At 54.3% G+C, this 13,846-nt stretch overlaps 1 protein-coding gene across 1 annotated transcript in view; it reads left to right on the plus strand.

Moving 5' to 3' along the window:
* FNDC4 (fibronectin type III domain containing 4) overlaps positions 1–9,662 on the plus strand; it is a gene marked incomplete at its 5' end in the record, with an annotated part of 9,857 nt that extends 195 nt beyond the window's left edge. Inside the window, 5 exons of the mRNA XM_009700874.1 lie at positions 4,583–4,698; positions 5,223–5,427; positions 6,327–6,416; positions 7,708–7,841; positions 9,627–9,662. Coding sequence (XP_009699176.1) covers positions 4,583–4,698; positions 5,223–5,427; positions 6,327–6,416; positions 7,708–7,841; positions 9,627–9,662 — 581 coding nt within the window. The remainder of the gene's footprint in view (positions 1–4,582; positions 4,699–5,222; positions 5,428–6,326; positions 6,417–7,707; positions 7,842–9,626) is intronic.
* Positions 9,663–13,846: the final 4,184 nt, after the last annotated feature.

A 13,846-nucleotide genomic window follows, 5' to 3' on the forward strand; every position in this document is an offset into this window, starting at 1 on the left:
CTGCCCCTTGTCAGGTCACTGATACGTTAAATTCAATTGCAAGTATCAGACATGTTCTGATATCTTCTGCCATGTTTTCACTCTCCATGCAAAATACGTACTCCAGGGCCTGACGGATTCAGGAAGAAATGCAGTGAGGGTTGTTAAAAAGGGGCCACTTATTTTTAGATGTACAGTCTGATGCTTACCTCTCTGCTGCAGGGATAAGTTGGGCAAACATCTGGGTGCCCTTGAGCAGCAGTCCCAAGGGCATGGGCCAAGGAGCAGGTGAGGTCCCCTCTCCGGAGTCCTAGCAGGATGGGGACGGTGCCAGTGGGGCTGAGCCCCATTCCTATGCGCACAACGTCTGCCGAGATCACTCTTGAGGGGCATCTGTCTGACCCCTTCTCTAACCTAGGCTGCATGGCAGATCTAGTCCGGTGCTCAGCTGCCCACAGGGCAACCCTCTCTGCTGCCCAGCCTTGGGCTGCAGTGCTGCTGGCTCCAGCACACAGGACCAACTCTTCCCGCCTCTTCAGCAGGCCTGAAAGGAACGCGCTGCTCTACTGACAGGACAAGAGTGTGTGCCAGGCCTTAAGTAAGTGATTGCTCTTTCTGTGGTGGTGCCCATTTCTTAATATGGCTTTAATCAAAAGTGAAGCTGGATAACTTACAAATGATGCAGAATCATTAGCGATTAATGCATTGGGCAGGGCTTAACTGTGGCATGCTTTTCACCGCAGAGCCCAGCAGGGTGTTGGAGCATTTTGGTTTTACAGGAATATTTTTAATCGTTGGCCTCAGAGAGTACATTTTTTGGAGCCCTTGCACTCACAGATCTTTATGGCAGCAGCTCTGGCATGAAGCTGCTCTGACCTCAGCTGCAGAGCAGGCTGGAGAATGTTAGACTTAATGTGGGGATCATACGCAAAGCTTTCTATGGTGTGAGCTGTCCTTTGGCGGTCTTGTCATAACAACTTTCAGTTTGCGTATCCTTGAGATTAAACATTGCCTGGTGTTTCTAAGGTGAACTTCTCTAGTTTCAACTTCTGAAACTTCTTGTCCTGTCTCTTCCTGCTAGGCGTGGAAATCCCATGTGCTCAGGCATGTCTTTACTGCAGTTTGTTGAACTGCAAACTGACCAAGGGACACTCATTTTTCCAATGAAGAACTGTAGCCTGGACACCTTCAGGTCTCACTGTCACACAGGTTCAGGTCTGCTTGCCTGGAGCCTGCCCAAAGTGTGTTTACAATGCACGAGGTCTGAAGCACTGATTAGCCATGTGCGCTGTGGCTCTGCAGTGCCCCCGTGCCCTCTCACCCTCCCGTCTCTCCATTTGGGACATTTGGGGATTGGCTCTGGGTGTAATAGCAGATCAGGCTGGCTTTGAGTGTACTGTCTTTGCAGTTTGATCCTACCTGGGATGCCCTTCTGCTGCCAGTGACTAAAGGTCCATACACAGGGCCTGTGCAAGCTCTGTCTAAGTACAGTTCAAGCAATACTGTCAGCCCTGTGTGGATCCAGCAGCATGGCTCGTGGATCAGTGCATTGCCCTTGTTCTCAAATCATAGAGTGACTCAGCCCCAGGGCCATGTCTCAGCATCCCCAGCCCAAAAAGCTGGGCTGGGCCAGGCCAGGCTCCCTGCAAAAGCCTAGAAAATTCCTGTGCAGAGCAGGGAGCCTGCTACAAGCTCCATCCACAGACTTCTGCATCACAGAGATGTCAGATCCTGCCTTTAATTTCCTCACATACACTTAAAGGTTGGGAAGTCCAACTGCCCCCTTTGGGCATGTTCAGAACTCTTCTCATTCTGTTAGATGTAAAAAGCCACCTAATTTATTACTGTAGATGTATCCTGTGAAGCACCAGGTCCTGTTCTTGTCCTGAGGCCAGCTGAGAGGGTCTAGTCACATCCATAGCACTAAGCTTATGAGTTCCAAAGAGGGGAGCACGTCTATGCTACCTACTAGGAATGGTTCCTGGCTCATGCTAACTCCTGAGCCATGCCCAGGAGTGGTTTGGGCACATGCTTGCTGGTTCAGACCAAAGCAGTTCCCGGGACCAGTCTCCATCACTGGATTACTGGGCTGTTCCTGACCTCATTACACTTACTAGCATAGTGGTAGCCTTGGACAACTGTTCTTACACTTGAAGGCTCACAGAAACATTGCAGCCTCTACACACACACACACTTTGAAATGCTTCTGTCTGGGACAGTACAAAGGAGTGGTTATTTGCTAGCTGACAGGGTGCTGTCTACAGTTCAGCTGTTAGCTGTGCAACTAACTTGCACACTGGCCATGGCTGGAGTGGAAAACCAGACGGCATCTGTGAGGAGCTCAGCTCCTGTGGGCGCAGAATACATATGCCCCGGTCAGTGGCCAGGTCTGGGGACTGCAGCTTTTTTTCAGCCTGTTTTGCTGTTGGCTTGTGGGAGACCAAGGTGTGCAGATAAGGACAAGGGTCAGAGACTCCCTTTCACAAGTTAGAGCAATGAACCAGATTCCCAGTGCAAAACTCTAAGGAGACACACTCTTCATGGGATAAAGGATGTTCAAGTGTATTTTTGAATCCTTTCCAGTTTTCCAGCCTCCTGTTCTGAAAGAGAAGGCGCAGCATCCTGTGATGTCCTTGTTCCTGTTGTCTCCAATGACTCTATCTCCTGGTGATGCAGGAGGCTTCTGTTGGGGATGCACTCAGCCTCAGTGTCTCTCTGAAAACGTGTTTTCTGGGCTCCATGGGTGACCCTCCTGGCTGTCTTAATTGCCTGTGGCAGACCACAACCCTGCATTTCTCCGAGTGGGAATCACCTTTTCCTGGTTTCATCTGCAACTGGGTATATTCAAATGCGAATGAATGCATTTAAATAGCTGATCTGCAGAAATTACCTTTCCTTGTCACTCTAACTGGTTGTTGATGGTGTTACGGTTGTCTTTTTTCTTGTTCTCAGGTGCCCTCTGGGGCTCTTTTCCTATCTGTATAAATCACAGCATTGAACTTGTGCTACACAGCAGCTTGTAGAAGGACACTGTCTTGTTTATAGGAAGAGAGGACACACAAACAGCAGCCTCAGTGTCTTTCTTCATGTGCTCCTGTGTCCAATTTCCAGACAAAATTTGGCTTTATATGCAGGTCTGTGTACCTGTGGAGGATCCTGCCATGCTCTTAGTGCTCTGAAATCTCAAAATAGTGATGGTGCAGACCATGGGTCAATCAGGCCAGCTTTCTGAAGGATAGCAAGGGCTGAGTGCTGCTGCCAGCTTTGCAGCCGATGGCATTGCACTGCTGGGAAAGTCAGCTCTGCCTTCTGCATTGGGTCTTCCTCCCCACTCTAAAGCAAGGAGTAATGCCAGGCAGATGAGATGGCCAGATTGAGTTGCATAGTGTGTTTATTCCAAGCTGCCCCATTTTTCTGTCACAGTTGATATATAAATACTGTGTCTGGGTTGCTTCCTACGCAGTTCTGGGTGGTGTGCCAGGCATTCATGATGTGCACATCCACGGGGCAGCCCCAGAGCTTAGAGGAGCTTGATTTTACCGTCACAGTCTTGGTTGAAGAATTGCATTAATGCAGTATTTGTTTGGACTTTCTGGACCCAACAGAAACATGGGACTTCCCTGCCAAGAATCTACTCTGTGCCCAGGCTGAGCAGGAGCATGTCATGCCAGGCAGCCCTGCTTCTGCTAGTGCTGGAGCTGAATGAAGTAAACTTTCCAACAGATGAACATCTCAGCAGCAGTGAAGGTACCTCAGATCTGCAAGCAGGTGCCCTCGTGAAGAATTGATGTGAATGTCATTCTCCTCTCTGGTAGCAGGGTCTCTGCAGTGCTCTGACACAGGCTGCAGGGACTTTTCTTTTCATGTGATTTTGAGCTGCAGGGACTGGTTAAGTTGCCATCACAGTCTCTTAAACTGTAATTCTTTTTTGCTCAGAACAGGCCTTCATGCATTTCTCATTTCAATGTCTGCAAGGTGGAAGAAGCCTACTGGGGGCGCTTTGTGTCTCTAGCTGGATCTGGCAGCCTGGGCATGTGGTCCGCATTGCTAATCCCTTTTACATGGAGCTTGTGTTATGAGCAATGGGCTATGTCTGCCACCGCAGGCAAGCCCTTTAGAGAAGAGCCAGTCAGATGCCTCACGAGCTTGTCCTCCTTCCCCGCTGTAGGACACTGCAGAGGGTGGGGTGTGCAGTGAGCACATTTCTCACCGACAGCCAGGCAGGGAGGAGTCCTGGGCAGCAAGTGAAGACTGACAAAGCCCGCGGGTGCCACAGAGGGGTAGCTGCACAGGCAGGGAGTAGCTCTGTGCCTGCACACCTCCCCCCCAAACAGTGGGCAGCTGCCCACTAGCCCAGGAAGCGGCATGCCATGCATGTGTTGCTGCTGGCAGGGGCTCAGCCTTATGCACCTGCTGTGGCACTCCTCTCCTGGGGACACGTTCGCCAGAGGAGCTGCTCCCTGTAGCCCTGGCCAATGTGCTGCCATGGGCAGACGTTGGAGAGGCCCCCCCATGGTGGTGTGCAGAGGCGAGTGCCTGTTCTGAGACATCTTCTTTTGCCTTTTTCCTGTGCCTTGCCTCGGTCCATCCCTGGCTCACCCAGACAGGCCACCGTCCCCTGTCAACGTGACTGTGACGCAGCTGAAGGCAAACTCTGCCACAGTCTCCTGGGACGTCCCAGAAGGAGATGTGGTCATCGGCTATGCCATCTTACAGCAGGTATCCAGGCTCTGTCCCCAGGGTGCTGGGGACCCCTCTCACTGATTACCAGCATGCTCCTATGTCAGCCCCTTTGATGCAGTTTGGAGCTCCTCTGGCACCTGCCTGAGGACACCTCTGCTGTTGAGCAGCCCTTGCCAGGGCACCCTGCCTGAGCCATCCATCCTGATGGGAGGCAGCAGCCTGTGGGCGGCAATAGAGGCAGCTGTCCCTCCAGTGGCTTCCCTGTGATTTCTATGGATAAGGGTGGTGCTTCAGGCATGACATAACACTTCTTTGCTTGCCTTGCTCCACCTCCAGAGCCCCAGATGATGGTGGCTTCTCCAGGGAGGCACCTGGCTCTCGGGCCACACAGGGATGCTGCATAGCAAAGTGCTGGCCAGCCTGACCCACTCTCAGGGTGGATGATTGCCCGGGAAGGGAGGAGTAAGGGCAGTGTGCCCAGCACAGCCCTGCAGACGGGGGCCTGTGCCTGGTGCAGCTGGAAACAGCCTCCTGGGGATGACAGCTCTTCACTCTGGCAGCGGCAAGATGGACAGATGCAGCGCTTCATCCGGGAGGTGAACACCACCAACCGGGCCTGCGTGCTGTGGGACTTGGCGGAGGATGCTGATTACATCATCCAGGTGCAGAGCATCGGCCTGTACGGAGAAAGCCAGGCCAGTAAGCGTGTCCACTTCCGGACCCTGAAGGAGACCGACCGCCTCCCATCGAACAGCTCCAACCAAGGTGAGGCAGCTCCTTCCAGCTCGCCCAGGTGCTGCTGGTGGGGCCACACCTGGAGGTCTCCACAGAACATGGACAGGGATCCAGCAGCAGGGAAGATGCTGTCCTGAACAGCAGGCTGCTTGGGACACACAGAGTCATAATGGGTAGCAGGGTTGTACAGGCTGCTGTTGTGTCCACTATGGCCACGATAATGTCCCCCAGCCCTGGTTTACAGCCCTCCTATCCCAGGTCTTGGCACCCTATTCAGCTAAGCAGGCTGTGGCCAGGACAACTGCTGTGTCCGGCTCAGCTGCTGCTCATAGGAAGTAAATATTGAATGGGGTCTCAGATCGCCCAGCCTGGAAGCTATCAAAGGACAAATGATGGAGCCCTATAGTCTCCTTTCCTACTCATATCCATGTTGTGCCATCTTGCCTTGGGGTTGCTTACATGTTTATCCATGAGATGATCTAAGAGAGATGATGCCCAGAGGGGGTCTACTGGGCACGGGAGTCTGTCTCCAGCACTAGCCCTTAAAGAGGGACTTGAGAAGAGTAGAACAGGGCAAGCAGATGGCTTACTTTCTTCAGAACTTTTGTGTTCAACTCTGGGCCTTCCAGGCTGCCCTGGTCCCTATGTAGGGAATAACCTCAGTGATTACTCCCATGCATTGTGCAGTCCCTACTTGAACCCAAACAAACTGCCTTTGGTAGTGAGGATGGTTTATCTGACACAGGAAAGCCACAGGCTGCATGTCTTCTCCACAGCCAAGATGTCATCCCACACCTGTCCTTGTTTGGGGGAGATGGTTCCCTCTCCTCTAGAGCTCCTTCTCAGATCCTTGAGCGTTTCTGGTCCTGAAGTAGGTTCTGGTGGGAGGGTATCTACTGCCAGCCCTGCTTGGGTTCTCTTCTCTGCAGGTGACATCACCATGGAAGGGCTGGACAAAGACAGGCAGCTGCAGACAGGCGAGATTATCATCATCGTGGCTGTGCTGCTCATGTGGGCAGGTGAGTGCCACAAGCAACGTTCTGGCAGGCTGGGCAGCCGTGCAATCCAGGGTCCACAAAGAGGATGGGGCTCAAGAGACTGCAGAGGCATATTGATACAGGTCTGGCAGCCTTTTCAGACAGTCCACTGAATCTCTGTGGGAGCTCGAGCCAGTGGGGTAAAAGGAGCAACCACAGCCACTGCTCAGCAGTGATGGCCTGGAGCATGTGGGCTGGCTGATCTGACTGCTGTGCTGGAAGAGCAGGAGACAGTGTGGTACCCAAGCAATACAGAATTACAGGGTGCGAGCATCCCAGCTGACATTAACTATCATGTAACTTGGGCCTTAGCTAGCTTGCCTCACATTTGCTAACATTGCTGCGCTGGCTGGTAGTCGTTGTGCCTCAGTCTGCTAAAACTGTAAGATGGATGATTTGCTCCTGTATAGCACCTGATTAAAGCCAGTGCTCTAGCAAACAGCAGGTTACCCTGGGAGCAAGGAAGCCTAGGAGATAACAGTAGGCTCCTGACTGGTCACATGCAGCTGCTGTGAATGGGAAGTCATTTGTCCCCTACTCCCTTCCCAGTAAATGTGGATTTTCTAGTGGCATCTTCCAGGAATCTCTCCTTGTCCTGGCCTTGAACACTCCTCTAGTGCACTGGAAGAAAATACAAGATGGCTGCTGCTAGTTTATACCTCGTGCAGGTTGGCGTGTCAGAGTGCCAACAGGGAGAAATCAGGTCCAGTCTGCGGGTGGTTGTGATATGCACCATGGTTTGAATGGGTCCAACACATCTAATGATTATGGTTCAAAGCATTGCTCCAGAGTCCTGCATCCAAGGTCCTAAGGTGTGGGACATGTGCTGTGTGAGATGGGTGCTGTAAAACCATGACGGAGTGACTGACCCCACAGTCGGTTTGCAAGACAGGACAAAGCCAAGGGCTGGCTTTTGTGAGGGTCGCAAGCACTGGACCAGTAACTTTAGTGCCTTGCTGGAGGCACTCAGAAACCCACTCAACCGCTCACTGGTCTCAAGGGCTGTCCTCCAAGTGCCTCAACATCTGCCTTTGGCCTCAGAGCCCGGAGCCGTAGGCACCGAGCATGTGCCCTGATGGCTTTAGCTACATCTGTGCCTCATCTGCCCAAGGAGACTGGCCTGGGGGCGTCCAGGCTGACACAGGTGGAGGGTGTGGGTGACCAGCACCCCACGGTGCCCTGGGCTCAACTGCTTTCTAGCTGGGATGCTGTGGGGAGGGGAGGCAGGGGACAGCCAGTGTGAGGGAGTTGTTCATCCCCTGTCTTTTGGCAGCGGTGATCGCCCTCTTCTGCAGACAGTATGACATCATCAAGGACAATGACTCCAACAACAACAAGGAAAAGACAAAGCCGTCCTCTGAACACAGCACACCAGAGCGACCAAGCGGAGGGCTGCTGCGGAGCAAGGTGAGTGGGGAGGGCTGGCAGGAGGGATGGCATATGACATCTGCTGTTGCTTGCTGCCTGGACAGGTTCTGGTTCTCTCCAGAAACAGAAACACCCCAGTTCATGCTCTCACCCTAAAAATGGGGTGAGCCCTGGTCTCTCTGGGGCAGTGTGTGTGCCCCATGGTGATTGCAGGAGAAACACTGGAAGACACAGCAGGATATATCAGCTGGAATGGCTCCCACATTACAGGGTGGTACTTGTCCTCTCACTGTGATAGCCCTTTCACCATGGCCCTCCAAGGCTGTACCTCTTCTGCATCCCACAGGCAGGTTTAGCTCCTGCCTGTTCAGGCAGGACACCTTTCCCTTTGTTACTTGACAAAGACAGTGATTTATAACCCTGATGCGCATGCTCTAATGGGACCTTACATTAGGTTTTTCCCTCGTGTCTCATCTGCATCCTCTATTGATGGTGGGAACTCTACTCACTGTGTTGCCGAACTGCTGCTCTGCTTCCACATCTTGGTTTTCAGTGGATGTCAGGAGGAGAAGCTTCCTGTTTGGACTTCAAGGCCCCAGTTCTCTTCCTCCAGATTTTCCAGCTGCCTGATTACTCCTTGCCAAAAAGATCCCTCCTCTTGGATCCCTGCTCCAAACTGACCCTGCTCTTATAGGGCTGCAAAGGCAGGTACAAAGGCCTATTCCTAAATGTCACCTGTACAGGGCTGATGGACCTCAGTTTGTCCGTTCACCATATTCTTGGCATCCTTGCAGGTGATGACACTGCAAGTTTATTCTTGCAGTCCTTAATTACAAAGCTGGGAATAAGGTATAGGAAAGAAAAAGCTCTGCATTCGCTTCCCCTCCTGGCTTCAGGGCCAAGCTGCTGTAAAGTAGCAGACAACGGTGCAGCTCTTGATCTGAGCCCTGTTATAAAGTGTGGCCATGGGGACACGCACCTCCTACACCCTGCTTCAGCGTGCAAGGGCTGAGCTACAAAACACGTGCAGCAACCAGGACACCTTCCCTTCCCAGCACCATCTCTGAATTGCCATATCTGTTCTGCCCTTCAATAAGAATATTCCTTTTAGTGGAAAGGAAAGTGCCTGCTCATGGGTGCAAGAGTTTTTGAGAAAATCCACCTGCCGCCTTTAGTTCCCTTGGCACACGCCAGAGCTGTCATGAGGGGCATGGCAGTGAGATGTGCTTGGTACTGAGCAGGCCTTATCTGTCCCTCCATGCTTTGTGGATTCTCTGCCCCAAGACAGATGTTCTCCTGCCCCTTCACTTTTACCTTTTTTGCTCTGACCCTGCACCTACCTCCTGTCCAAGGGCACCAGGTGTAGCATGGCTACAACTGGGGACTAGATAGATGTCACCAGACATCTGCAAGCCCTGGAGGCTGAAGAGTGTGGGGCAAGGGGGCTGCTTCACCCACCAGCACTGGGGCATAGCACTGGGCAGAAAGGCTTCCTGGCGAGGCAAGTGTGTGGTTGAAGGAACTCACCTGTAGGGAGGCACTAGGCGATGCGGCTGAGCTACCTGAACTTTTCTGCTGGGAGAGCACATGAGTGCGAAAGGCCGGGGTTTCAGGGTTAGCTCCCTTGGTCTCCTGAGGGAGACACTGAGGCCAGGTCTCTGCTGCAGCTCACCCACACAGCAGCTTAGGGCAGGGGGCTCGGCTGCAGCTGGCAGCCCTTTTGCAGAGGGGGCCTGCTGGTCTTGGCGCCTGCCATGGGAGGCTGGGGTCTACATCCCAGGGGCTTAGCAAAGCAGGACCTTAAAGCAGATTTTTCTCTCATAGAAGAAGTCTCCCTCGGTCAATATAATCGAGGTGTAAGTGCAGCACCAGCTCTGCATCTGGGGTGTCCTGGGCGTCCTGCCAGAGCCAAAGCAGGCCTTGGAAGAAGAGGCAGCACCAGGTGCCCAGCCTGGAACTCTGCATGCAAAGATCTGCGTATCAGAACTTACGCTTTCCCGAGGGCGCCCGTCCAGCGACGTGCATGGAGCCAGCTCCCAGCTGTGCATGCAGTGCGCGGCCCTGCCCATCCCGCATGCCTGGCCCCGCTCCCCTGCCACTGTGGAGCGCGGAGCTGAGGGGGGGGCGGGGGGCCACACCACCAGCCCAGGGAGGCAAGTCTAGGGGAGCAGAGGGGCTGGTGTGCTGGCTTGAGGGGAGGCAACGTTCCTGTGTGCTGGCTTGGCCAGAGGCCTGGGTGCAACTGTGCGGTGCCAGACACCTGCCCAGCAGGCAGCCTGGAGCAGACCTTGCTCTCAGCCACTGTGTCTGGGCTCGGAGGGCTGCCTGTGGAGGGCAGGAGCTGCTCCCCTTTCAGCTCTGAGACTGAGGGGATGGGGCAGTGCAGGCACTTGCCCCAGTGCTGCCAGGGAAGTCGTGGCCAGGTGGCAGGAAGGTTTATCTGTGGGGCTGGGCCCAGTGAGCACAGCTGAAGAGTGGATCCCTGCTGGAGAACGGGGCTCCACTGCACCCCATCATCGCCGTGGAGGGGCTTCAAGGCCTCTCCCTGCTGCAGGGGAGAAAGACACAAACGAGCACGAGGAGGTAGTGCTGCCACAGTGCCTGGCCAGCCTGCGGAGCGTGCAGCCACGGCAGGGAGTGCTGGTAGGAGCTGTTCTGTGGGGTGGTGTGAGCCCCACAGAGCTATGGGAGCAGGGAGTGCCAGGGCATGGCTGTGGCTCTGCCAGGGCTCAGTCCTGACAGATTCAAGCTGGTTGGGGGGGGGCGTTGCTGCTGAGCACCCTGTAAGCAGTGCGATGCCTGTGCTGCCTGGAGGAGATAACATGGTGAGGCCCAGCAAGGTCTCAGCAGGCTCGGCAAGATGTGCAGTGCAGACCTCATCACCGCTCTGGGGACAACCCTGGCTTCACGAGTGTCACATCCCGCTCCTGGCTCCTTCTGTCTTATGGGGGTACGGTAACTGCTGATGCCTCTGCTCCTGGAGCTGGTCCCATGGCCTGTACCAGCTTGGCTGATGTGACACAGACCTGTTGGAGTGCCCAGAGCTGGTGGACCGCTGGCTCACTGGTATGTGCTCAGTCTGCCTGCTCCTGCGAGGACAACATGAGGCATCGACCACCCTGGGGCTGGTGAAGTGGTGCTGTCTGGACTGTGCTTGTTTGCTCCCCAGAGCCTGCAGGCAGAAATCTGTCACTGGGCATCTGCACCGCTCTGTGTCCGAGGCTGAGGCTAGGCCCAGGCATGCCCTCTTGCCGGCGGTAGGAGGGAACAGGGTGATACGAGGAGGCCATCTGCCGCAGAGATGGGAGCTGGTGCCCTGGCTGCTGCTCTCCCTCTGTACTCTGTGGCCTGTCAGCCACTGAGCTGGGGTGCTGGCTCTGCAGTCCTGGACTCAAGCATTACAGGATCCAGTGTCTTCCAGGAATAAACCTCCCAGAAAAGCACTTTCAGGACTCTTCCTTCCAGGTGCTGCTCAGCTCCTGCTGCAGGACTAGGTGGGGAGGGGACACAATAAGCGACTCCCTGTGGCAGGGTCTTTTCAATAAAAGCATCCTGGCTCAAAGGCAGCACTGTCCCTGCAGAGTTGCAGGTCTCTGTGTGTGTGTGTGTGTGTGCATGCGCATGTACGCGTACATGTACCAGCAGCTGAACATGTGGGTATGGCCCTTAGAAGGAGGCCTGTCCTTGCATGCTGTGCAAGAGCTGCAGGTCCTCTAAGGTCATCTTGCACACCTCTCTGGCCCTTGCGGGAGTGCCGGTGCTGCGTGCTGGGCCATGTCATGCTGCTGGACAAGTTGCAGTTAGCTTGTCCCACTGAGGATGGCATCACAGCTGGTTTCTCTGCACACACAAAACAGGTTGCAGAGAGCAGAGACACCCTGGCAGCAGGGCCAGGAAGGAGGATGTGGCCAGATCTCAGCCGGCTGCTGGCCGGAGAGGGCTGTGATGCTCCCTGGTCAGGTGAGGAAAGGAGTACCTGAGGAGCAAAAGCAGCACGGTGGTGGAGTGCAAGTGCTGCTGTGCTGTAGCTTAGGCTGCAGGGAGCATGGCCATAGCTCCAGAGAGACAAACCTCCTTGTTTTGCCAGCTAACTTTTGTTTTTTAGGGAGTTACATTAAAAAAATTAGGGCTGTCAGGGAAATACAAGAGTTTTTAAAGAGCTCTGGTGCCCTAAAAATGTTTAGATGTGCTATCCTGGAGGGTCAGAGCAGATACATGTGTACTATCATGAGACCAGAGGTGCACGCAAAGAAACAAAGGAGCCTGGCTGTCCAGCAGAGTCGAGGAGCAGGGGAAGGCACCCAAAACCAAAAAAAATGTACATCAAAATGCAGTGGTTTTGGCCAAATAAAAAAGCAGCACAAAAGTCTGTCACCCTCCCCCCTGCCCAAGAAAACACAAGGCACCACTCCTTTCTCAGATCATGGCAGTGCAGGAAGGCAGGGAACTGCAGAGATGAGTACTGCACAGGAAAGGCAGCAGCGGTGTCAGAGAAAGGTATTTTCTGAGGCACGTACAAGCGCACAACCTGCAAATGAGTCTGGCAGCACCAGCACAGAACAGTGCAAATGCCCGATGCAGTGCTGGGCCAGAGTGGGACATGCACATGCATACAGACACACGCTCCCACCCACCCTGCAGCACCAGCACTGCAGCGGCACAAGGGAAGGGTTGCATGGCTCATACAGAGTAATTCTGGTGGGCCAATTTAAGAGGTGTGGGACAGTGTTAACACATGTGTGGGTAATGGTGACCCCACTGCTAGCTTGTACATCACTAAAACAGAACAGACTTGGCAAAGGCTCACACACACAAGGCTGAGATTGGGGAGGGACAGGGAAGCAGCTCACTCACTGCAGCAACAGCTTGTTAAAACCAGGAGTAACAGCAGAACTGGCACACATGATGTCCTGCAAAAAGCCATACAGGGCTGCACCATTCAGCATAATTACAGTAAAGGGCACACTGCAGCAACCATGAGTCCCAGGGAGAGAAGCTGTTAAACTGCTTGCAGCACTTCTGTCTCGAGATGTGACAGCTGCCAGGCAGCAGGGTAGAGCCCACAGCCCTTGCAGCAGCAGGAGATGGTGAACAGTTATTCACAGGAGAAGAGCAAAGGGTGAGTGCAGCAGTCAGCACATGCTGGCAGCAGCATTGTCCACCCCTCAGTACTACCTGCAATACTCAGCTGCAGGACAGCATGGATACCAAGCATCCTGGTTCAGCACAGGCCAGGAAGCCACATCAGGGGCTGTGAAACCCACACCACCAACAGGTCAGCCATCCCTCAGTGCTGCAAGCTGAGCACCTGACCTGCTCACCCTCACAACTCCAATAACATCTACAGATTGCTCTGTGCCCTCAGCTGTGGGAGGAAAGGCACGAGACCACAACTCAGCATGCGAAACCACAGGTGTGAAAAATAGTGCACAGCTCTTAACTGACCCAAGCCTTGCCCACAGCACCTGCCTATGGCACTTGCTGGGAGAGCAGCTCTGCTGCCCCAGGCTGCACACACCGACTACGGCTCAGCTGGGGCTGTTGGTGTCACCAGCCTTGGAAGGGGAGATGTGCTGCGATGTGACAGGAACCCAGCAGTGAGGTCCTCAGCCAGAGAGCAGCTGTAAACTATTACTTGCTGGAGAAACCAGACAGCCTGCTGGCTGCAGCCGCCCCTGCTCTATCTGGGGAAGCAAACCAAGTGCATGGCTTGCTCATCTCCAGACTGCAGCCAAGCGTGCAGCAGGGCAAAAGCACCCCAGAGCAGAGCAGGCGCACAGGGGGAGAGGTTGAGACCTGCTGGCACGCAGAGGGCTTGTGTCCTCCCTAGCCTCAGCATGGTCAGCTGGCAGCCCCCATTGGCGCAGATGACATTCACAGGTGCTCAAGACACACCAGTCCAGCACAGCCTGGACCAGCTACCCCCCAGATAACATGGGCCACCCTAGGCCCCGGCAGCCCTCAGCACAGTGGGACCAGCTCCCTCAGGGCCAGCAGCCAAGGAAGTCGTGGCAGCTCCCGGGCAGCTGCACGGCCCACGAGGG

Source organism: Cariama cristata, unplaced genomic scaffold (genome assembly GCF_000690535.1).
Source record: "Cariama cristata isolate BGI_N322 unplaced genomic scaffold, ASM69053v1 scaffold22825, whole genome shotgun sequence".
Taxonomy (NCBI): domain Eukaryota; kingdom Metazoa; phylum Chordata; class Aves; order Cariamiformes; family Cariamidae; genus Cariama; species Cariama cristata.